The sequence below is a fragment of the Rhipicephalus sanguineus genome, chromosome 2 (genome assembly GCF_013339695.2).
Source record: "Rhipicephalus sanguineus isolate Rsan-2018 chromosome 2, BIME_Rsan_1.4, whole genome shotgun sequence".
NCBI lineage: Eukaryota > Metazoa > Arthropoda > Arachnida > Ixodida > Ixodidae > Rhipicephalus > Rhipicephalus sanguineus.
In genome coordinates, this window is record NC_051177.1 from 77043309 (window position 1) to 77069218 (window position 25910).

At 47.6% G+C, this 25910-nt stretch overlaps 2 protein-coding genes across 2 annotated transcripts in view; both read right to left on the bottom strand.

Annotated features, from left to right (window-relative positions):
* LOC119383208 (elongation of very long chain fatty acids protein AAEL008004) overlaps positions 1–21737 on the bottom strand; it is a 131322-nt gene extending 109585 nt beyond the window's left edge. Inside the window, exon 1 of the mRNA XM_037651249.2 lies at positions 21526–21737. Within this exon, the coding sequence (XP_037507177.2) occupies positions 21526–21663 (138 nt within the window). The 5' untranslated portion in view covers positions 21664–21737. The remainder of the gene's footprint in view (positions 1–21525) is intronic.
* LOC119383207 (EEF1AKMT4-ECE2 readthrough transcript protein-like) overlaps positions 1–25910 on the bottom strand; it is a 252945-nt gene that overhangs the window by 182805 nt on the left and 44230 nt on the right. The gene's annotated exons all lie outside the window — the stretch shown is intronic.

Consider the following 25910-nt stretch of genomic DNA (forward strand, 5'->3'; position numbering starts at 1 on the left):
AGGTGACGAAGCTGCCTTGCAGCGTCTGTCCTAGAAAGAGGAATTGGAACGGTGGTCTCTTGATGGGATGTGCGAGCAGCATTGTCTGCGGAAACATTGCCACTGATCCCGCAATGACCAGGTAGCCACTGAAAGTCAACCTCGTGGCCTTTTTCTTTGACGCGGTGATGAATCTTCAGAATTTCGTACTTAAGCTGTTCGTGGCATCCGCGTCGGAGAGCTGACTGCAGGCACTGTAACGCCGGTTTCGAGTAGGAAAACACAGCCCATTTGCTCGGTCTCTCCGAATCAATGTACTCTAGTGCACAACGCAGAGCCGTAAGTTCTGCCGCCGAAGATGTAGTCACATGGGATATTTTGAGTCTTAGGGTTATTTCTCGTGCTGGTATGACCACCGCACCACCGCAGCTGGACACCGTGGTTGGCCCATCGGTGTAGATGTGCACGTGGTTCCTGTAGGTTTCATGGAAGAAAAGTAGGCTCAATTGTTTTAGTTCTGGGGCGGGCAAAGCTGATTTCTTCTGCAGCCCTGGAATTGTTAGGCGTACTTGTGGAAGGTACAAGCACCACGGAGGAAACACCGGCTTCTCCGCTGGCGCATACCCTGATGTAAACGATGCCCGATGGGCATGGACAGTTGCACTAAATGTCGTGCGGGGCCTTTCAGCAGCGAGGCTTGCCAGGTGGTGGGAAGGGTTCCTGGCATATTGCCTGAGGTAAGTGCGCATGGTCTCAACAGTGATGTGTGTCGTGATTGAGTAGTCCTGAGCAATGGCAATGGTTTCAACTGTTGAAGAGCAGCGTGGTAAACCAAGGCATATCCTAAGAGCCTGAGCTTGAATGCTTTGTATCGTGCGAAGGTTAGTTTTGCAGGTATTGGATATTGCAGGTAGGCTGTATCGCAGGAACCCAATAAACAATACCCGGTACAGCTGTAGCACAGAATGTATGGACACTCCCAAGTTTTCCCTGCGAGGAACCTGAACAAGTGACAGATAGCAGTAAGCCACTTTTTCACATAGTTTACGTGAGGGGTCCAAGACAGGTCTCTGTTGATTATGACTCCCAAGAACCTGTGACTCCTGCTGGATGACACACATTGGCCGTTGATTGATATGCCGTAAGCGGACATTGGCTTTCTGGTGAATGCCACGACTGCGCACTTTTCATTTGCGATCTCTAGTCCTGATTACGCAGGTAGCGTGATGTCACTGTGGCTGCCTTCTGAAGTCGAGCGCGAAGTTGAAGCCGCGTCACTGCTGACGTCCATATACAGATGTCGTCAGCATAAATAGAAAGTCGTACGCTGCTTGGTTGGTTGTCGACTAGTCTAATGAGCGTCAGGTTGAACAATGTCGGGCTTAGCACTCCGCCTTGAGGGACTCCTCGGCTACCGTAATAATCGGGTGTCGGGCCATTCTCTGTCTGCACGTGAAATGATCTCTTCTGCAAGTAGCTGTGCACCCACATATACACCTTGCCACCAAGTCCTACTGCTTCTAACGAGCTTAGAATGGCTTCGTGGGTGACATTGGCATAAGCCCCTTTAACGTCTAGAAACAGAGAAGCAGATAATCGTTTGCAGGCCTTCTGATGTTGGACGTATGTCCCAAGTCAGCCCATTGTCTATTGACGAGCGACCGCGTCTGAACCCGGCCATAGCATCTGGATACATTTCGTAGTATTCTAAGTACCATTCCAGACGCGTGAGGATCATCCTTTCCATTACCTTTCCCACACAACTAGCGAGCGCAATCGGGCGGTAGGAGGAAATGTCCAAGGCGACTTGCCAGCTTTGAGGAGTAGAATCAGGCGACTTCACTTCCATTCCTGTGGAACCATACCATCTGCCAGGAGTCATTGTACACTAACAATAGTGCCTTCCAAGCTTGATCTCCTAGGTGACAGAGAGCACGGTAGGTAATGCCGTCAGGTCCTGGCGCTGAAGAACGCCTACACAAAGCCAGCGCAGCGTTTAGCTCTTCCATAGAAAATGGACACTCCATGCGAGGATCACGTGAAGCTAGTGGGCAGTCGGGCGTTCCCATCTCCGTTTCTGCGGAATTTGCCTCGCCGGCAATCCTTCTACAGAAAGATTCTGCGACATCCACCTCCGTACATTGTATGTAGTGCCAGAGATTTAAACGGGTGGCGTTGACCGAAAGTTGTATGCAGACCACGACGTTCGGTATATAAGCGACAAAGGCTTTCGTGGATCCAGGGACTCACAAAAAGATACCATCGGCGCGAAGCCAGCTTGTTCATGTGACGCTGTATTTTCTTTTGTGTGCGTCTAGCCAGTCTCAAATCATAATTGACTTTGTGCGTCTATATCTTCGTTCCGCACGACGGCGAATTGCTCGAAGTTTCTCGAGTTCAATGTCGAAATCGGTGCGCGCTGAACTCATCGAAAGCGAACGCCTGGTAGTCTGTAGTGCACTCTTCATTGCGTCCACTAGGTTGATGGTGAGCCGTCACAGTCCTCCAAGATTACTTGTATTTTGGCCAGTCGGTGCACTGGATGGCTCTGGTGCACTTGGAGCTAGACAAACCTTCAATCTTCAGGTAAGTAGGGATATGGTCGCTACCCCGCGTTTCCAAATCCGAAAACCAGTGAACTCTTCTGGCAAATGAACGTGAAACGAAAATAAGGTCCAGGCAACTACTGTACGTTGGTCCACGCAGATAAGTACTTCCATCATTCGAGAGGCAAAGTTCGTATTCAGAGGCAAGGGACACCAACTGTCTCCCTCTAGTGTGACCCTGGAACTTCCCCATAAGTAATGGTGGGCATTGAAGTCGCCAGTTATCACCCACGTCTCGGGAGTCGATCTCAAAATTCCGCATAGGCGCTCACAATCTAGACGAGTTGATGGAGATAAGTAGGCTCCAAGAATTGTGAGCGTGATCTCGTTCTTCTTCACTGTTAGACAAACGTATTGGTTGTCTTCGTCAGGTGGCACTGGGTGATGAACGTAAGTCAATCACGGCGTATAAACATAACAACTTGCTGCACTCTCCGTGGGTGCAGCAAGGTCTTATGGGAGCTGACAGGTTGGGCTCGCAAATCACAACGATAGGGAACTGGTTGGTGAATACATACTGTCTGAAGTCGGACATGCGCGACTTAAGCCCTCTTGCGTTCCACTGAAAGACAGATGAATTCCTGACCTCCTCTCGAAACGATAGCACCTCGCAGGCCATGGTTTTACCCTAGATCTGCAAGCACCGGACTCAAGGTGTCCAGCACCTGCAGCGCGCTCTGTGTGGACGAGGTCTTCATGTTGCTCAAGAGAATGCGCATTGCGCTCATAAGGGATTGCAACATGATTATGACTTGTCGATCATCAGTCGTCTTTGCATCAGCGGCTCGTGAAGACATCGAGGGTGGCGGGATCCGATGCGACTCTGAATCAGGTTGCGCTCGTGAAAGTGAGGGCCACTCTTCACGAGGTGCGAGTGTTGACCCTGCCTTTGTTTTCGTGTATCCGTCTTTGCAAAGCTTGACGATCGGTGGCCAGTTGCTTTGGCGGTAGATGGCGAGTCTCTCTCGGCAGATGCGACGTTTCTTGTTCTTCTGTGGCGATGCCGTCGTCGCCGGACAGTAGCAGCAGCCTCTGTACGTTGAATTGTCGCGCACCATACGTTTGAGTACCGCACGCTCGTTCCGCACTCGCGGGCAATCCTTAGATGACGCTTCATGAGCACCATGGCAATTAGGACACTTAACACAGTTGCCTGGCAGACGTGCACATGCCTTACAGGTGGTACCTCGCTTCTCCGCAGAATGACGAGTAATTTCGTGGTGGCTGCTTCTCAACTTCACAAAAATTACGATTTGTGGCGTAGTGCTAGTGTACTTGTATATAGCCACAAGAGAGTTTACAACGGCTCCAGAAATGCTGCTCTTCCAGCTTTCGCTGTGACTGTGCTGCGCTTTCCGCGCAGGCCTGACGTTTCTTTAATGCAAACAAACACCCATCGCAACAATAGGTTTTTTGATATGGTACGACAATTCGTTCTAACGTGCCAGTATACCGAAAACTTTTTAACCTTAAAGGGAATGCTACCGCTCTCAAAAAATTTTCTGATTGTGGTGAAAATGAAAAGATCGTTCGTCACATCGGCGGCAACGAGCATGCTTTTGTCCCATAAAAAAGGAATTATATTTTTAATTTGATGTTGAAAATGGTGACAGAATGACCGCTAGCGTCACCCAACAGCAATGTGGCCAATCTACTGGTAGGACAAGAAGTCCTCGCAGGTAGAATTTTTGCTTAAAAAACAAGCATGTCTAACTTGAAATTGTATTTTTACGCACTTGAGGCAGCCTTAGGTTGCGTCAGAGAGTAACCTGTTGCTTTCTTTTTCCTCACGCATCAAAAAAGGTGCCCGGTGGCGCTGCTTGCGGCGCCGTTTTCAATTTCGTCTCCTTCACTCATGCGCTATGCCATGCGGCCCTCCGCTCTCGTCGTACTGTCCGCTGTATTGTTGTTAGGTTGTCTCACATGTGCTGCGCTGTGAAGGCGTGCATTTAACTTCTCTTTTTTACGAATCAACTTGGCTTGGATTGCGGCAGCAGTGCCAAAATAAACGCATAGACTGATTACAGCAAAACGTAAGCGTATATAAGGCTTCATTTAAACGCTAGAGCGTTGAAAACGACTGTTACATTCATTACAATAGTGTTCAGCGAAAATAAGTAATCCTACAGAATCACATGTGCTTTCGGTTTTAATTTTTACTGGCACTGCCATCGCCATCGCGTAACGAACCAGTGTTGTGGGCATGTTTCACGCCAATGGAAGAAGACGAACCAGATCGAAAAATTACACATCATCTCCCCCGGGCACCCTGGGGGATGTGGAAGCATCGCGGGGGGTGCGCATCGAGTTTCCGTTTCTCTTATGTGACTTATGAGACGGTGGTTGTCGACGCGTTTGAATTACCGCTTGCCGACGCTGACGTTTACTTCGGCTTCCCGAGCCTTCCTCTGCTCCGCGGCGGTGGCACTACCGCTGCAACTAGCGCCGACGTTGACGTTGTTCATGGCGTTTCGCACACCGTTGCACAGAGAGAGAATGACGGAAGCACAGCGAACGCACGCTTTCGCAGTCTCGCAGCTCCGAGATTCGCTGCCGGCGTTGCCGTTTACGTTCAGCTTCGCGAGCATCCATAGCGCCGTTGCGAAGGGGTGTGCCGGCAGCGAGCGCGCGCCAACGCACAGCTGTGGCGGAGAGAGAGAAACGGAGAGGAGAAACGAAGCGGAGGCAGCGCTCACGCCACCTCCTCCACCCCACCTCCTCACGCGCAGTATAGGCGCGGTCAGGAGATTTAAAAAAACTTCTGGAGTGGAGGTCCCCTATACGCGCCCACGCGAGCGGGTGAAGCCTGGGAAACCGGTTGGAAGCCATTTTGCTCCGGGCAAGAGGCAGCGCAGCCTGAGCGCGGACAGCGTAATTGTGAGCTTCCGCGGGGGCGTTTCAGCGTGAGAACTGGATAATTAGTGTCACTTATTTGGCCGAATTTTTTGTTGTCCTGTAGGATTGAAGAAGGCAGTTTTTTACACATTATACATGGGCTGAAGCGTGCCTGATAACACGTAGAATTCGCTTCCAGCATTCCCGAAATGAAGCACATGGAGGAGTTAATAAGTGGTACATAAAATTTATTCACCCCGGCTTCTACACAATTTCAAAAGAAAAAGAAGAATATACAATGTGGTTTATACGTGAATCCATAAAGCAACAAATCCAAAATACTTCAAAATGCATCATAATGCACACAGTCACGAAACTAACCGTATGAAACACGCGCCCTGAAAAACTAAACACAGCAAAAGAAAAGATACAAAAGCAAACTAGTTGACCAGTTTGCTGCAGCTCTGGTTTACGCATAATGCAGACAATCACGAAACTAACCATATAAAACACGCACCCTTAAAAAGTAAACACAGCAAAAAGAAGAGATACGAAAGCAGATTAATTGACTAGCTTGCTGCAGCTCTTGTTTACACTCGTCTATAAATTTTAAAAAAATAACAGTCCTTAATTGTCAGCCGCGTTCTTACTCCGCTTTGGGATTTTAAATGCTAGGCATTCTTAGCAAACCTTTGGCACATTCAGCGTTTTTATCTACGAATCTATCTACCTAGCCACCTACGCCGAGGTGCTCTCATGATCGCCTCCTTAACTTGGTGTAGACCAAGATCGGCATGGGAGGGTAAGAGGATTTCACGGCTATGGCTGTCGTATCATGACATGAATAACAGGAAAATCCTGTCGCGTAGGTCGTCAAACCCTTTCCTCCAGACACGTGTGCCACATAGCCGTTTACCACGGGTATGCGCCACATGTGATTGACGGTTATATCTCCCAGGAACGGTGGAAAACAGACATTGGTATTTTAAATGAGAGCGTTAAGAAAACCGACATCGGGAGTGTTGACCCCACGAATGGAAAGAATAATATTAAGATCACAGCAGGAATGTAACCCAAGCATTCTGCGTGGCAATCAAGTATTCTACCACAGAGGTACGTCGGGTATATAGACTGGTTTGGAAAAAGAGCCTATGCAGGCGTAATTTCGGTGCAACGTCAAGTGTGGTTGTGGCGCTGGCTATCTAATTTTGCAAGAAAGCAATGCACAGTACGTATGTACTTTTACGATACAGGCGTCATATCAGATTAACGTCTGCGGTTCCAGTGTTGGCTCCGCTTTATAGCAGTGTAATAAACATTACATTTGTATTCCTCTGTTTCAGCAAGCTATATTGAAGCATTGCTCGACCCAGAAGAATACATTAACGAAAGTTACGTATCATATCCACATGGTTGTACCATAGTGTGCAGTTAGTTTCGATAATACTGACCTATGTACTCTTAGGTGAGGGCTGGCGTTACGCTACCATAAGTTACCCTTTACACGCCATTGTTGTCGACGTGCCTGGTAATCCCACGATGTGCACACAGCTACTGCACTTACAAAAACACGTTGATCCACCTCGTAACGCTTGGCTCAAAGCCATAAATACAGCATAGAAGTACTCGCTGACTGCTTCGCATGAAAGATTTCCACAACGCGTGCGATATGCCGAATTTTTTTCCGGTTGATTTTTTTGAAATGTGGTGAAGCCTGATTTTACAGCGACAGCTGTTATCAGATCACAACGGCTGTGGGGGTGGTTGTCCGTTGCGCCGCCGGTGTCCGTAACTACTATCGCGAGAAATAAGAAAAATGAAATAAATAAAAATAAACAGGCTCATATGGGTTTGAACCCCGGTCCTCTCCATGGGAGTCGAGTATTCTACCACAGTGCCCGCTAGTGACTGGAACTCCTTTGCATAAAATCCTTACAGGCGTCATGTCGGGCAAGGAATTGCGTTAAATGTGTAATATAGCGTGTCAGAAGAGTAAATAACCACCAGGCGTCACATAATGCTAATTGCGCAACGAGTGACCGGATCGTTAATTGCTTCAAATCTATTACAAAAGGATCAGCCATAATTCTTCATCCAGCAACCACAGGCAGCACAAAGTTCACATAATGCCTTACAGATGTGTAGCGGGTACCTCCCGCAGAAAGACGAATAATGGCATAGAGATTGCTTCCGCCTTCACAAAAATTATGATTTGCGGCGTAGTGGGTACCTTGCAAGTGTACTTGTATTAGTTCCCCCAAGAGAGTTTAGAACGGGATCTAGAAAGGCCGTCTTCCGCTTTCGCTGTGACTGTGCTGCGCGCAGGCCCGGCGTTTTTTATGTACAGCTTGGCAGTCTTCGACAATTGTAAATGTGGATCGAGTGGATCGCAGTCCAAAAAATGATACATCCACAACACTCACTTGTCATCAAAAGAATGGAGAAATTTGCCATCTGTGGAATTCCGCGCGGGCTCAAGCGACGACCCACACGTTTTCTGCCTGAGCAATATGGCGGTGGTCGGCTTTCAGCGGCGGCGCGCCGCCTCCACTCCAGAAGTTTTTTTTCAACTTCCTTGGGTGCGGTATAGGTGCGGACGCCGGAAAACGAACACTGCCCCGAGCATAAGATGCTTCGCATCTAAAATTCTGTTGTAAAAATTTCTACTCACTCCAGATAATAATATATGGGGTTTAACGTCCCAAAACCACGATATGATTATGAGAGACGCCGTAGTGGGGGTTCGGAAAATTTTGACCACTGGGGTTCTTAACGTGCACCTAATACTCACTTAAAGAGAACGCGGCAAGGTTGGACACTTCAGACGGTACGCTTTTTATTGCGGTACAAAACAGAAAAGCGATGAAGGACGGTAGACAGTCCCTTTAAGAGCATGTTACGCCGATCCTTTGTTATATGCTTGCCCCTTTTGCCCTCTAAAGCCACTTTGATGCACTCAACTGCATCAAAGTGGCTTTAGAGGACATGCTCTTCTTTAGCGAATGCGGTTTTGCTTTGGAGAGTAATACTTACCACACCACGAGCGATACTTGCGGGTCACTTGAGATCTCTGAGTTTGTTGCCACATTTCGGTACCGAAAGGCGGCAACGACGTCTGATCAGGTCAGGACAAAAAGACTGCTATATCTCAGCAGGAAAGTTACGACTACGTGCCTTAAGTATGCATGCTATTGCGACCAGTGAGTAAGATTATGCTACCTGAACACTGTTGAAAATCGATCAACCTTTTTTTCAAATGCATTTTATGTCACTCATTGAGTTAGGTTGGTAACACGGCGGTTCATTTCGACACATGACCGAATGGGCAATGTCCACAACCCCTGGGCATGGTTCAACCCTGTGTAAATGTGAACCACGCCGCCCATATTTTTCAAAAAAAGAATAACGCACAGCTTTTTGTCTGACGACAGCTCTTAGAGCATACCGATTTGTGTGGGTGTTAACTCGTCAGTATTTAGTTGTTCACCCTGTAAATGGAGCGAACGGCACGTATCGGCAATGATACTCAGTTTGGTTTTGGTTTGGGGGACCTCTACCTTTAACACTGCATTTCCCTTCTCATAGATCCTTATGAAATTACTTTAAAACTCTCCTCTTACGTGGACGTCAACCTTTTCATTGAACAGTTCTGGATAGTCTTTTTTGAAAGCCCTAAAAAGTTTTAGGCAAAGTGTTGCTTCCCCCCCCCTTATTCTAATGCTTAGAAAGCAGTATTTCAGAAGTGTAATTGTCTTGCAACACAATTGGTCGCCATGATCTGCCCACATCACCCGCCATTTCCTGCCTGATGCATAGAACGATACAATGAATCTTTTCGCCTTGAGGACGAGTCGAATTCATCAGTTCATCGTGTCCCAAAATTAGACTTGCTCTCACTTGCGAGACAGAAGCATTACCTGTCACTAATGTAATTGCAAGAAATGACGTTTCGTCGAGTCCACCAAACTGTACCAAACATGAAGACAGTGCAACTTTGTACTGGCTCACTTGGTGCAACGAAACGACTCGGGCTAATGAAAAATATGTCGCGAATACGCCAGCGAACATGCAGTTACTAAATTCGTCATTTGAAGTAGAGAGCGATCAACTGACTCTAGCCACATGGCAGACAACTGTTCCTACAGCATCGCTCATGTGATATACCAGAGACACTCTGTTGTCCCTGCACCGTCCGTTGAAGCATGAAGACTAATATTCGATTAGTCGCACACATCTTAATTCTCTAGCGTCTCGATTTATTCATCGCCACCTGGTGCATGCTGTAGGACGTGGAGATTAACACCTTTGCATCATTTGGCATTTGACTCCTTACCAATTTCGTCTAGGAGCGTATCCCACAGTTAAAAGAACCTTTCAAACAAGCACAACAACAGGAACACTTTTCTTCGCGTGTTTTTAACCAGAAAAAGTTGATCACAGGTATTGGCACAGATCAAGTTCAACCAGTTTCATAATCCGCGGCTTGCTCAACCGAAGGCACAATTTCTTCCGATATTGTCCACCTCTGCATTCCATACAAGGGTGTTTGACCGATCGACAGCGATTCAGTCAAACGTTGGCAATTTCATTACTTAAAAGCTTGGCAGCAACGCGTGAAGTTGGGCTATCTCACTTAAGAAACCAGTGCCCGCATACACAGCGCTCTTTGCCTTTGGCCCGCTCCCTTCCTAGATATGCCGAGCAAGTGGACTGGCACCCACTTTATATTAATAACAAAATGAGTCTGAAAACTCTTTGTGAATGCGGACCCAGGTTAGTATCAAGATTTTATCACACATATAAAACGCAGCCTAGACGTTTATGAGGTATTTATATTCGTATACGACTGCGAGCGAATTCCCCACCGCCTAGTACTACAATAAAAAAAAGAATCTATATTACCAGCCAGTACCGTCCCTAGCCTCTAGATTCAGCGACGTGAACTGTTGCATTCACGGTTGGGCCACAGTGCAAATCAGGGTAAGCAAGACGCCGGTCTTTCTTTTTTTTTTTCAGCAAGAAACACCGAGAGTTCGGGCATAAGTTCAATTAACTTCAAGTGCACACAAAACAAAGCCTGCCTCATTGCATCTTGCCGTTTGCCACAGCTTTCGTCGCCGTGCGTCTTCTTCGCTGGTAGGTTTGACGTAAAAGTTCATAAACAGGCAAAAGAAGAAAATGGCTTCTGCCATCGCGACGTACGTGTGCGACCTGGGGTAGTGGCAGTTCAAGAAGAACGGCATCAGGGTGTGCACAAAGAGAACCACGAACTGCGTAAGCTGCAACTGGCGTAATGTAACGCTTCCACCACAAGTATTCCGGAACTCGGGCCCCAGAGAGCTGAGGCAGTAGTATGTGTACATCACCACGTGCACGGAGCCGTTGACGACCACGCAGGCTCTCACCTGGCCATCCGCACCGTAAGTGATCCGAACCATCCGTTGAAGGCGACAATGAGTGATGTACGCGTGCAACAAGGATACGTGTGAATCCTTCTTGCGGAGCACGAAGAAGAAGGTGTCCAGAAAGTCGAGTATCCTGACATCGAGAAACCACCAGCAGAGGTTCAGCAGAGCCATGGTGCCTTCGTCTCTGGCGTCGAAGTCTATGCCCTGGCAGATCGGGCTGTAACCGTTGCGGATGTAAGCGGCCGTGAAAAAAAAGCGTAGACGTAGTAAGCACTGCCCACCACCATGAAGGCATTGTAGAACGTGATCAGCGGCTTGATGCCGTCGTACGGCTTGCGGTTCTTCATGAACCGCGGGCCGCCCACCTTGACGATGTAGACGTAGGCGACGATCAGAAGCGTTATTAGTGGCTTGTTGCCCGAGAAGTACAATGAGCCGTGCGCGGGTCCCGCGGCAGGAAAGACGGCGCGCCGTCGTTGCCTGCGATCGATGCCGTCACCATCGTGTTCTACTGCGCAGAGACGATGTGGTCTGCCTGCCGCCCCTTGATCTTCTCGCCTTGCGTCGCTCGAGTTGGTGTGCGCTTTTATGGCCTCGGCCGAGGCACAACACTTCATTAAAGAGCCCACAGAAAATGTCGGTAGTGATTCGAAGGTCTCGCAGGAGCAGCGGGAACGCTGACGGAGCGATGGCATATACAAAATTAGAAGAAGGCATTTGCAGCTCTTGGAGAGGATGTCACGCCCTTTTGCCCGAGCGCAGCTAATGCAGCCTTCTCAATAGGGATGTCTTGAGACAGCGGAGCACCGTGTGCGAGACCCTCACAAGCGAGCCTGGCGAACGATACCTTTGGTATTGGCGTTCGTGCACATCCTTGTTTGCTAAGAGGAACAACGAAGAGGTCCAATTTGACGTACCGTCAAATGTATAACCTCATAGAAGAGACGGTAGGCCTAAGTGTCGAACTCCTCCTGGGTGCTTGTGTAGTAGCACCTATGGACGCATGCAATGCTGTAATATATTCTGGTGCCTTTTTACAGCGAAAGCTGTTATGAGATCACAACAACGGCCGTTTTTGGCGCGGTGGTTGTCCGCCGCCGCCGCCGGTGTTCGTAACCGCTGTCGGGCGAAATAAGGGAAAAATCGAAATAAGAAAAATAGCCAGGTTGGAACGGGTTTGAACTGTGGCCCTGTGCGTGGAAGCCCATACTCCACCTCACAGCCATGCCGGTGCTTGAAACTCGTTCGCAAAAAGACCCTATACAGGCTTAATGTCGGGAAGGAACCAGATGAGCATATGTAATGTAGCGTCGTATAAGACTAAGTATATCTAATGTAGCGTCGTAGAAGACTAAAAAGGTCGCAGGATCGAATCCCGGCCGCGGCGGATGCATTTTCGATGGAGGAGAAAATGTTGAGCCCTGTGTACTTAGATTTAGGTGCATGGTAAAGAACCCAGGTGGTCAAAATTTTCCGGAGCCCTCCACTACGGCGTCTCTCATAAGCATATATGGGTTTTGGGACGTTAAATCCCAGATATATTATTAGTAGTAGTAAAAGACTAAAATAACAACCAGGCGTCACACAATGCGAATTGCGCAACGAGTGGGTTGTTGAACGCTTCCAACCCATTACAAAGGGCTCTGCCCTAATCTTCATCGTCATCAGCCACAGCATCAACAAAGTACAATATGTCCAAAGGTGTTTAGCAGGTACCACGGTTTGTGCAGAATGACGAAGGACGGCATAATGACTGCTTCCTACTTCACAAAAATTATGATGCTTATAGCGTAGTGGGTTCCTCACAGCGAACTTGTATTGGTTGCCAAGGATGCCCACAAGGCCCCCATGATCCATTTCCTCAGGCTCTCAATAAAGTTCTTTCCCTATGTATCTCTTTCTCACGTTAATGTAGGTTATATAGCGTGGTAGGAGAGTGAAATAAAGACCGGGCATCACACAATGCGAATTACGTAAATAGTGGATCACTTAAAGCTTCCAACCCATTACAAAGGACTCCGCCATAATTCTTCAGCGTCATCAGCGTCGCATCGACAAAGTGTACATAATGCGTTACAGATGTGTAGCTTGTACGCAGAATGACGGATTGTGGTGTAGTGGGTGCTTCCCAACTTTACAAAAATTATGATTTATGGCGTAGTGGGCACCTTGCTAGTGTACTTGTATTAGTACTGCCACGAGAGTTATATATATATATATATATATATTATATATATATATAATATATATATATATATATAATATATAGCTTTCGCTGTGACTCTGCTGCGCTTTCCGCGCACGCCTGGCGTTTTTTTTTTTTTCAGGTTTGTGATTACTGAATGTTGATTCATCTCCAAAGATTCGGAACGTAGTAATTTTTCAGGACAATGATCGTCGTACAATGTGCGTGTTCACGCTCGACTGGTACACGGTACACATGCTGCTTATCATTATAGCATGCCTACCTGCATTAGACGTGGGGTGCTCAGAAGCTTTCGGCAGAGCAGTGTATCGCATCTCCAACGATCACCCAACGGGCAGCTGCATTATATGACCTACTGTTTTCCTTTTGCATTAGCCCACTATTCATCTTAAAATTCTCGCGTACATCTTCGCATCAATGCTAAATGCACGACTGATGAAGCCACAGGTAAATGTTGACGCGACGGCCACTTGATTAATGGGAGCACGTAATTGTATCGAAGCTGGCGTGCCATCTTATTCAAATAATTTAATTGCCAGCTTGAGGTGATAAATTGGCGAAAGGTATTGGCGTACTGTTTCGCAAAGCTACTGCATAAATTTCATTAGATAAAAAACAGTGTTCGAATAACTAATTCACCCGCCGACCATTTTGACTGGCTATGCAAATCGCACGAGGATAGCTTTCAAGAACAATGCAGAAACATTACAAGAAACGCAATATAATCTGGACAAGCAATCATCAGTTGTTATGACTGGCCAAGGTATTAGGACTAGCTCAGCGGAATTACAAAAAAAAGCTCCTCCTTTAACAAGGAAGCGGTCGCTGCCTGAGGGCCGCGCTGTAACAATTCGAAAGTTAAGTTCTATTTTTCCGGGACAGAGGCTTGGCCTGACGGTCCCGACGGGGAGTCGCCTGTGCAGGGCCTCAATCAAGTTTCGCAACCAACCAACCAACCAACAACCAACACCAACCTCTACTACGCAATGCCTGATTCTATATTTTCAATGGTAGCCTCAATGCAATCTTCCGGCCTACTTTTCATTGGTAAAAACGATTCCTTTGCTACTGCGTGTGTGTGTGTGTGTGTGTGTGTGTGTGTGGTGTGGGTGTGTGTGTGTGTGTGTGTGTGTGTGTGTGTGTGTGTGTGTGTGTGTGTGTGGTGTGTGTGTGTGTGGGTGTGTGTGTGTGTGTGTGTGTGTGTGTGTTGTGTGTGTGGCGCGTGTGTGTGTGGTGTGTGTTGTGTGTTGGTGTGTTACGATTTCTTTTGCTTGCAATCATTATGTGACCTACTGCGTATGACGTGTAAACACGGACGCAAGAGAGAAGGACAGTTCTCCTTGTGTCCGTGTTTACTTACATCACAATTTCTTCTTGATTAGGCCCTCCACCTTCCCTTTACGGCATGACGCGTTTCGTCGAAGATGACGCGATTGTACAGCGCTTGGTGGCATTAAACTTCGGCGTCGGTAGCTCTGTACACATGAACGTATATGTAAACACCCATGCACCCAAAGCCCTGACGACCTCTGCGACGGGGCGCCTATACATATGGGGTACACAGAGTGTAGCTTTCCGCCTACGCACTTCGAAGCGGGAAAAAAACGTTTCGAAGGACGTTTACTGTAGAATGTCTTCGCGTACGTTGAAGACATGTGTGGCAGGCTGCAGTGTGCAGAAAGGTAACACGAAACATTTGAGTGACGCATAGACAAATTTTGTTGCTAGTGGATTTGAAATCTCAGAATGAGCAGCGAAACTCCTTTTGCCTTTTTTTTCTGCATAGGTGGCACTGCGAAATAAGCGTAAGAAAACGGTATGACAACAGCCGCCGATGATTGAGTCGGTGTATTGTAAGAATCTCATCGTTGTTGCGTGCAAATGAATATAGTAGGCTAAGTTCGCTGTTGGACCGTGGCTTTTAGAAGAAAAAGTCCCACGTCGTACGAAGAAGGCGAAACGCAACCACTGCATGTATGGCCCCATCAGTGAGAAATGTGCGATACACATACACAATAAGCGGACGCTCTAGCTCGGAACTAACTACAATTTTCCTCTGTAAGTACGTGCAAAACGTATAAATTATTTTCGAGACAACGGTTTCACGGCCTTGAACAAAATTTATTGAATTTGAAAGATAATTATAACCGGCATGGAGTTTAAAAATCTCTACCTCTGCACCAACAATTTAGATATAAGCTTCATCGACTAAATTTGTTAGAGCACTCTCAGTGAGAAAATGCGATATATTAAAACAAAGGCCTATTCATGGATAAGTGAGAAGAGTGAGCGTTGATCAAAGGGTCCCTTTTAGGGGCGAAGCTCCTTAGGGTGTGGGTCGTTCCCTCCTCTGTAGTAGTAGTAGTAGTAGTAGTAGTAGTAGTAGTAGTAGTAGTAGTAGTAGTAGTAGTAGTAGTAGTAGTAGTAGTAGTAGTAGTAGTATGTATGTATGTAGCCAGCTCTAGTTTAATGAATCGCTCACTAGATGAGCAATTCACTAGATATCATAATTTACAAGACATCGTAGTGTTCTTTGATTTAATCACACCAAAAGACATACTTTGCGGGCGATATACTCTAGTGAGCTTTCAACTTTTCGTCTTAATGTACATGCTAAAGAAATTATTTCTACGAAAAACGCAAAGCACACCTTGAGCAAGATGTTTGGTTTTGGGACGCTTTATGTGCAGTAAACGCCGTGCATTGTTCGCGAAGCCGGAGCACATGCACGAATCGCGTTCCCGTTAGCTTTCTTTGGGCATGCTGCCGACTTCGCGTCGTGGAACGCGAAGAGGAACGCTACGCGCGTCGTGTCTTCCCTCTAGCCTTGCCGTTAATTCTCACAGGGCGAGCGGGGAACGCGGTCGCTCTTGGCTCACTTTCTCTTTCGCTCGGGAGCGGACTTTCCCTGCATTTCACCAATCACAAAGCGGCGATAATGAAGGGACCACGTAAACCAACAGTACAATAAAAGTTTGATGTTTAATATATACACGGTGTTTCACACTCTTTATATGATGTACTGGGCGAATTTCATGGAAGAGTTTCACGGTTTGCCGATTATTCCCTCCGGAGCTTCGCCTCACTCATCATCATTCACCCCGTGGATGTGCTGTGATTTTTGTTAGACACAGCCGCATGAAGCAAGCACATAATAAAGCCATGGAAAACATACCGAACATTATTTGGCGCTTATGGATGAAGTGCAGTGATTGTGAGATGTGGGGAACTGGAAGGCAAAAGAAATAGTGCGACTTACTGCCGGTGGGGACCGAAGCGACAACCTTCGCATTATGCGTGCGTTGCACTACCAGATTTGCTAGGGCGCCAACTGATTCCCCGTCCATATTTTGGGGTATTTATGTATTTATATATGTATGTAAACCTAAAAGTGTGAGCAAACGCCCCTCGTTGCCATGGAGGCAAATTTGGAACCTTACCTTTACCTGATGGTGTCACGCAAAAAGTGCTACCTTTAGTAGCAACTAGCATTCCAATGAACGCTTGCTTGCTGTACATTCTAAGAAGGCAAAAAAAAAAGAGTTTATGACTCTATCCTGTGAGTCCAGACTTGCACGTATATGACTCTCTCTAAAGAGACACGTAAACTCCCTTTGGAGATCATTATGATCGTCAGAGAGTCGTGCTACCCAAAAGAGAGTTAACGTGCCTCTTTAAACAGAGTCATATGCGTGGCAAGTCAGGACTCCCCGAAAGGAGTAACACATACTCTTTTTTTCTGATAGTGTACCCACAGACATCATTGTACACTAATCTATCGTACGTTGGGGATTGCACACGCACAAAAAAATCCTTCTTTTTTGTGTTACAAAACGTGAAAATTTATGTACTCAGGTTCGTTCCACAGAGTACTGCCCGTCTAGAACAATATGTAGCCGGTAATTAGGCTGGCAAGGTATGTGGTCCGGAGGCCGGTCTTCCCCCTCAAGTGACACCTCCGTGTTCTCTAGAAAGAAATGCCACAAAACGTTTCATTGACTGCGTCAGTCCTTCAGCGGGAAGCGCGTGTCACCCAATACAACGGAACTGTATTGAATCTTGCACAAATAGGAAATTATTGAGTCCCGACGTTTAATTTTGGTGTTTTGACGTGGGGCATCGTTAAGCCTTAGGAAAATTGTCTTCAAAGATAATTTCCGCCATTTATGCGCAATCTTCCCCCTATGCCCTTCGTGGAGCGCACGTGCAAAACATCGATTTTCCGCGATATTTTGTCTGCTAGCACCGTCTGGAGTAGGTCATTAATGGTCGTCGCTATCTCCTCTCTGCAATTGCCTACTTCGGGCAGCAGGCCAAGAATTTGCCCACTAGTTTGGAGGTCTACATGTACTTCCAAACCAGTTAAGTGTTTCCTTTTTTGGCCGACTGCTCAAAGTAGGAAGTTAGCAAAACGGTCACTGCCCAGTCAATACTTTTTTATGTAACAAACCAGCGCATAGTTTGATCATGAAAAATGAATAATTCCGCCGTTTTGTTGCGCGAAGCTACGATGGAGAGCTTCTTAGCTGACGCGAAATTCGTCCCGGTCAAGTGTTCAAATCGGGGAACAACGCCCGGGAACAATGCCGGGGCGGCCGCTTTGCCATCTGGGATAACTTGAAGGGAAGGTTGAAAGATGGTGGCCAAGGGCGAAACGAACAGCAACTGGCAGCACACTGACACCGAAGAACGAATATGAGCTTCCAGCTGACTTGCCTTGTTTTTCCACCAAAGCCCGAAAGGTGGAAGGCTATCGTGGAACTTGTTGGCTGTGTTATCAAGGTGAAAGCCTCAGATGCCTCATCAAACGCGGATATGGATCGGCGTCGGTGTCGTCAACACGAGTGTCGCATAGAATTATCACCCCGTGATGACGTCACCATGACGTCACAGATCACAAAAGCTTGTGACGTAATCACGACGTTATAACGTGACGTTACAGGATGACGCACTTTCGTGACATCGTCGCTCAGTCAAAGGTGGGCCGATCACGGAGGCTGCGCAAAACCAGGTGAGGCACAGGACCTTTCGGGGAGGGAGCGGGAGAGGATCATTATGTCGACTGAGAAGAAAACGAAGATGGCTTTCGCCTGCAAGTCCTCTTAGGCAAATGCACTAGGGACCCTGTGAGTTTCTGTCGCTGCGCTTCGAGTGTATTAACTCGCCTTCGCCCTGCAATGTTCTTGCGAAAAAGCGTTGGTCTCGGGTTCGAATTCAGCACAATGTTTCTTTCTAAGAAATCAGTACGGGGTTCACCCTGTAGGTTCCTGCAACAAAACGGGTTTCCTCCACCTTGCGGGTTTCCGCAGGAGTGATTCGCCATTGTTCAATACTTGGCACTCATGAAAGCCGGCCGTCGGGAAAGCGTCAAATTGCCCATAATTTGTAGCACATAAAATAAACTATACCTACCGCTTATGCCATCTTCTTCCCTGAACCACCTCTGTTTTGTCACCGTATAAGAAATGGTGCGCATTAAGTTGTCTGCAAATAGCAGTAGCACGGATAAATGGGCTAGTTGGTACCTGTTCATTTTTTACATAACATGGCGCGCACACAAAGAACGGACACTAAAAGAAAGACGGAAACAACACAGGCGCTGACTCGCAGCTAAATTTTATTAGAAAGGACAGCTTACACATATATCTCACATCTTTCACGTGATCTGGCTATTGCGGTCAAACAATATCGCTAAAAGCGACCAATATGTATGGGTCTCCCGCTTGCACTATACGACCTATGCATGTACCTTTTATACTGCGCAATTCGCTTCAAAAAACATCCAAATGCAAAGTATATAACAGGCATTGGAGACACGAATCCTTGAGCGCATCACTGTTTCAAACACGTCACGCATCTGTAGCGCCAAAGAGGGCTTGGGATTCTAACGAAGGGACAGTTAGTCAAACACGGAGCGGTTTGAGGATTCCTTGTGATCATTTCAACTGAGATATACGGGCTTCCATGTGCCCCTTGCGAAAGAATAAGACTTACACGTCGAAGAATGAATTCACACCCTCCTTTTCCCCTTCCTTTCCATTGCGCACACGTAGTACATATAAACATAGCAATGGAGCTGTCGATCGCAGCAACATTTACCATCCGAGCGGTGATCCTCACGCGTTTATTGCGTGGCCGCGCAAGTTAGCGGTGTCCTATTAAACATGTTTGTTTTTTTGAACACAATCTCTTCGTATGGACAAAAGGAAAAAGATGTGAGTTGCAAAAATTAGGGCTATCGTTGTTACCAAACAACAATGCTAGCTGTGCGATTTGACTAAGTAATAGCAAATCTCTACTAACTGACATTCCCTTGCTCAGTATATAGGAAAGAGAAGTGTTTTGAAAAATCAAAACCTGTAATTTATTTTCTTGTTTATTTTACATATTGAAGTACCTCACCTCTCACTAGGATCGTTAAGCGAAGCTTTTATAACTCACATATTTCGGTGGCGGCGTTGTACGAGGGAAACCCGGTGCCGGCGAGCTTAGAGAACTGCGGTGCCCTTGAAGTGTACCAATCACGTGAGGGCTTGTATACGCTGTTTCCAATAATTGATCCTCTCTCGACCGTAGAGTTGTCGGCGATCAGCCATTTCTGACATGGCGTTAAAGCTTCAGCGCAAAAAGTGCACAGCAGACAAAGAAACGACGAGAATAAACGCTGACTTCCATCCATAATTTATTAAAGCAACACACAAATATATGTACCTGACGCACGTGATCACAACCATATCTGTCTGAACACGAGGGCGAAAAAGTCTCAATTAAATGGTGCGTCTCTTCTGCAATCTCAAATACGAGTTGCTCGTGCGGGCCGCGGCGTAAAGGTGGCAGAAGGGATTGCAGAGCTGCCTTTGAGTCACTGAAGGTCGTCCATTTTTGTGCCCGTTATCAGTAATGAAATGTAATGCGGCAAGAAGCGCTGCGCTCTGCTGCTGTCGATGTCGTGAGGTGAGAGGTCTTAAATTTGATTGTTGCGGCTTTCATAGGTATCACGACAGCTGCGTTTGAGCTGCTCGGCATAACAGAGCTGTCGGTGTATACGCGCATTGAGCCTCGGCACTTCTCAAATAGCAGGAGCAAAGCGAGCTGTTCAAGAGCCGGTGACGACATATCTGCCTTTTTACGGATGCCAGGTATCGCACGGCTGATGATAGGCTGAATCAGGCACCACGGAGGAATCGAAGGTCTCGCGGCAGGCGAGAAGCATGTTGGTAAAGACTCGCGATACGCGCCTACCGTTCGGCAAAAAGATGTGCATGGTCTGTCTGCTGGTAAAGAGGCTAGGTAATGGCGGGGAGTCCGAGCAAGATGTCTTATAGTGTCCTGAGTACTTCAACGTCAATATGTGTCTTGACGAGGTGGTCTCTGGCGATCGCCGTAAATGCCACCATCGATGCGCTAAGAGGCAAGCCTAGGCAAATTCGAAGCGCTTGGGCCTCACCACTTTTTAATATTCGTAGGCTTGTTTTGCTTGCGATGGGTAATGCGGGCAAGCTGTACCGCAGGAATCCGAGGAAAAGTACCCTGTACAGCTGTAGCATAGCACTTGGTGACATTCCTAAATTCTTTCCTGCGAATAACTTCAATAGATGACAGATGCCGATCAACCGCTTTTTTATGTATGATACCTGATGGCTCCATGAGAGATCCCTGTCAATTATGACACCCAGAAACTTGTATGGTTGAATATACGGTATAGTTTGGCCATTGATGATTAAGCCGTAATTATTCATAGGTTTGCGCGTAAAATCCACGAGGGCGCATTTCTAGGAAGAAATCTCCAAGCCTGCCTTAGTGCATCTTGCCGTTAGCTACAGGTTTCGTCGATACATGCGTCTTCTTCTGGTAGCTTTGGACGTAAAAGTTCATAAAGAGGCCGAAGAAAGAAAGCGGCTTGTGGCATCAAAATGTACGTGTGCGACCTGGGGTAGTTGCAGTTGAAGAAGAACGGCAGCAGAGAATGCACGAATAGCACTACGAACTGAACAAGTTGCAACTGCGTAATGTAGCGTTTCCACCACAAGTATTTCTGCACCTCGGGCCCCAGAGAGCTGAGGAAGTAGTATGTGTACATCACCACGTGCACGGAGCCGTTGATGACCGTAAAGGCCATCGAGTGGCCATCCGCACCGTAGCTGATTCCGAACCACCCGTTGAAGGCGACCATGGTGTGATGTACGACGTGCAGAAAGGATACGTGTGAATCCTTCTTGCGGAGCACGAAGAAGAAGGTGTCCAGAAAGTCGAGTATCCTGACCATCGTGTACCACCAGAAGAGGTTCAGCAGATGCATGGTGCCTTCGTCTCTGGCGTCGAAGTCTATACCCTGGCAGATCGGGCTGTAACCAATGCGGATGTACGCGGTCGTGAAGAAAGCGTAGACATAGTAAGCACTGCACACCACCATGAAGGCATTGTAGAAAGTGATCAGCGGCTTGATGCCGTCGTACGGCTTGCGGTTCTTCATGAACCGCGGACCGCCCACCTTAACGATGTAGACATAGGCGACGATCAGAAGCGTTATTAGCGGCTTGTTGCCCGAGAAGTACCAGTGAGCCGTGCGCGGGTCCCGCGGCAGAAAGAACGGCGCGCCGTCGTTGGCTGTCATCGATGCCGTCTCCATCGTGGTTCTATTGAGCAGAGGCGATGCGATCTGCCTGCGGCCCCTTGATCTTCTCGCCTTGTGTCGCTCGATTTGGCGCTTTTATGGCCTCGGCGCCGAGGCACAACACTTCATTAAAGAGCCCGCCACAGAAAATGTCGGTAGTGATTCGAAGGTCTTGCAGGGTAGCAGCGTGAACGCTGACGGAAGCGATGGCATATAGAAAATTATGAAGAAGACATTTGGAGCTCTTGGAGAGGATGTCACGCCCTGTTGCCCGAGGCGCAGCTAATGCAGCCTTCTCGATATGGGATGTCTTCACACAGCGGAGCCACCGTGTTCGAGACCCTCACAAGTGAGCCTAGCTAACGAAATTTCGGTCTTGGCGTTCGTGCAACATCCTTGTTTTGCTATGAGGAACAACGAAGCGGTCCAATTTGAGACGTACCGTCAAATGTATAAGCCACCTTAGAAGAGACAGTAGGCCTGTTGCACTTCCTCATGGGTGCTTGTGTAGTAGCACCTATGGACAGCATGAATGCTGCAATATATGCTGGTGCCTTTTTACAGCGACAGCTGTTATGAGATCACAACAACGGTCGTTTTCGGCGCCATAGTTACCCGCCGCCGCCGGTGTCCGTAACCGTGATCGCGCGAAATAATAAAGGCAAACTAAATAAGAAAAAGATATCCAGGATGGAACGGGGTCTGAACGTGGGTCCTTGTGTTGGGGAGCCCAGTATTCTACCACAAAGCCATGTCGGTTTTTCTTTCTTTATTACGCATTGTTTTCAATTTCATGTCCCAAACATACACATTCAACACACAAATACAAACAAGACGCATAACAATGATAGTGATATTTAGAAAGGTCGACCTGGGGAGGTCGAAGATTTAAAACCGCTTTAATAAAACCAGGTCATCCAACATACACGTCCATACTGGTGGTTCTTCGTGAACTCGATAGGTTTCTCTTCAATATATTGCACATTCGATGGAATACTCTCCAGCGAAACGAGCTTCCAGATCAGTATTTTGCACCGCCATTCTCGTTTTGCATATGTTGTGCATGCATACCAACATAACCATGTCATATGGGAAACCTGTTATATTTGTGAAGGAAGCGAATATCATAGGGAGCAACCGGCACTTCTTTCTTTAAAGTGCGTTGAAGAATGTCACATAAAAATACTGCGTCCCAACAATCCAAAAATATGTGGTCTATCGTTTCTGGTTTGTTGCATATCATACAATTTATACTCCAGGTAACGAAGAGTCCTTTTGCTCTAGCCAGAGCTTGACTGGAAGTGTGTTGCTATGTTTGAAAGAAGAATGACTTTGTTGACGCCATTCCTGGCATCTTCTTTACCCTCTTTAGAACGTTCCCTTCGGATCCGATTTCATAGACTGCGCGACAGACTGGTTCAGGAGTGCTATGCAGGATGGCCCGAGCTTCTCGGACACACGAGTTTGCTCCGAGCTCGCACTACGGCGGTCATGATAGGAAGACAGTGCGAAGTGAATGATAGCAGTGCTGAAAAATGGCTACAACAACGAACATGGCGCCACAAACGCATGTACGGCATTTGCGGCTGGTTTCAAAGGAACACCGCGCGCGAACGCGTCAGCGCTGCCACACAGTCAACATTTCAACAGTGCAGCGACGTCAGCGTGATTGCTGCGCTATCTTTTTGCCAAATGCACATCGCGCCTCCCACAGGGGCGTTCGTGGGCGTTTGTCCTCTTTCGGGCAATTTCTTTCGTTCCACCTGCAACATGGAAATTTCCACTCTCGAATACAAAAGGGCGCACATGCAGCACTCTCGTGCAGCTCGCTTCGCTTCTCTCGAATATTACAGACAAATAAATGGACAGGTTACTGCTACTTGCATTACACGTCTGAATACCTGTCTGCAGTAACAAATCGGTAGAAACAATGTCTCCACAAACAAGTACATAGTAACATTTCTCGCCGAAAATTCCACCAGGCGCTTGCTTCACGGCTGTTAGAGGTACGTCGTGAACGCGGTGAAACTGAATGCGAGACATCATAGCCACGTGATGATGTAACCTCTAGTTCGTGCATGTGTGCATAGTCTGCGCGATTAAGCTCAAAGATGAATAGTGCCGCCCGCTGGCGTAGCAGCCTGAGCACTGCTCATGGGCAAGAGCAAACGCGATGGGCGGATCCGATCTTCACCCCGGGCGTCTGTCAATCAAACTGGCAGGCAACAGCGCAGATACACAAGACAAGAGACTGACAGGACTTGGCGCTGGCGCGAACTCGGGTACAAACTCGTTGATTCTGAAAAGGTCCCAGTTCAACTCGTGACTGTCATAGCGCCGATGTGCCTGTCAAGCGTTTCATGCGGTGGACGCTAAGCAGCAGCTTCTTTGCATATAAAATAATTTGATCAGCTTGCACTACTTGTGCAAGGCTGGAGCCATCGGAGGAGCTTGTGATCCCCTACCTTCTTTCAGCTTTTTACGTGGCTCGTCTACTCAGTCAGCTCGGTCTGCTTCGGAGTGAAGACCACTTCAGTACGGCTCAAGTTTGGCCATAGCTCTTTGGCAATCATGGGGTGGCGTCGGGGAACGAGATTCTGCAGACGCGCGGTGAATCAACGCGTTGTATCCTAGTCAGAACGCACTGGCACGCGCTAGGGCGTTCGGGCCTTTGTAAGGGGCACAGTGAGACGCTGTGGCTCCCCCTTCCACTCTCTCAGCAATCACGTGATGGCGAACAGCAACAGCAACTACAGTGAATTCATGGTGTGCTCGACTTGCAAGGATGCATTAACATTGGGCAAGATGCCCGTGATGAACGTAACATTAAGTCGACCCATGCGCTGCTTCGCATCCCACATGGTTCCCTTTAATGGGAGATGGTGAAATTTCTTTAGATGCGAAGCAGCTTATGCTCGGGGCTGTCTCCGTGCCTTGGCGACCGCCCGCTTTCTACCACCTAGCATAGCCATCTGAGCGCGCGCTCGCGGCGAGGAGAAGTCTTCTTCCTCTTTTTTTCAACGCTTTTATGATGATACGTGCAGAGCACTTTGGGGGCCCGGGCTGCCGTATGCTGTCCTAGCTTGGCGTAACGTAGACAAAACCATGTGTGCTGGCACGTGCTAGCGCGTTCGGGCCTGTGTAAGGGGCTGGGTAAGACGCTGTGGCCTCTCCCCCTTACACTCTCAGCAATGATGTGATGGCGTCGGGGAACGAGATTCTGCAGACGCGCGATGGACCCCGTGGCGTTCTCCAACAAGAGTTGGGGACGGGTAACAGCAACAGCAACTACAGTGAATTCATGGTGTGCCCACTTGCAATGACGCGTTAACATCGGGCAAGGTGCCCGTGATGAACGGAACTTCAAGTCGACCCATGCGCTGCTTCGCATCCCCACATGGTTCCCTTTAGTGGGACATTATATAATTTTTTATCAATCCTGCAGCGCAATTCCACGTTCGATGGTTACTTCGCCGTAATTGCGCTGGTGTAATGGACAAGTCTTGGCAAATCGATGGTTCCTTCACATTTAGAGGCGTACACTGGAGCCGTTGAATGTCGCGCCAATCCCAGTCCGCTTGAGACTTTGCATGTTTTAACAATTTATTTTACATAGCGACGTACGCGTGCGCGCATGATCCGCATTTGATTGACAATTAGTTACTGTATCGGAACCATTAGTTACTGCAGTTGCAGAGCCATATACAGGAACTGCAGTTATGCAGTTCACTAAGCTGATATCAACGCAGTTGTACACACGGTCAAACAATTTCACTAAAAGCGACCAATATGTACGCGTCTCCCGCTTGCGGTATACGACCTATGCATGTACCTTTTTATACTTCGCAATTCGCTTCAAAGAACACCCAAATGTAACGTACGTAGCAGGCATTGGAGATACAAATCCTGAGCGCATCGCTGCTTCTAATGCGTCACGCATCACTGCTGTACATGTGAGGCAAACATGAGTTGTAGCGCCAAACAGGGCTTGGGATTCTAACGAAGGGACAGTAGTCAAACACGGAGCGGTTTGAGGATTCCTTGTGATCATTTCAACAGAGATATACGAGCTGCCATGTGCTCCTTGCTAAAGAATAAAATTTACAAGTCGAAGAATGAATTCACACCCACCTTTTCCCCTTCCTTTCCTGAGCGCACACGTATAAACATAGCAATGGAGATGTCGACCGCAGCAACATTTACCATCCGAGCGGTGGCTCTCAAGCGTTGACTGCGTGGCCGCGCAAGTTAACGGTGTCTTA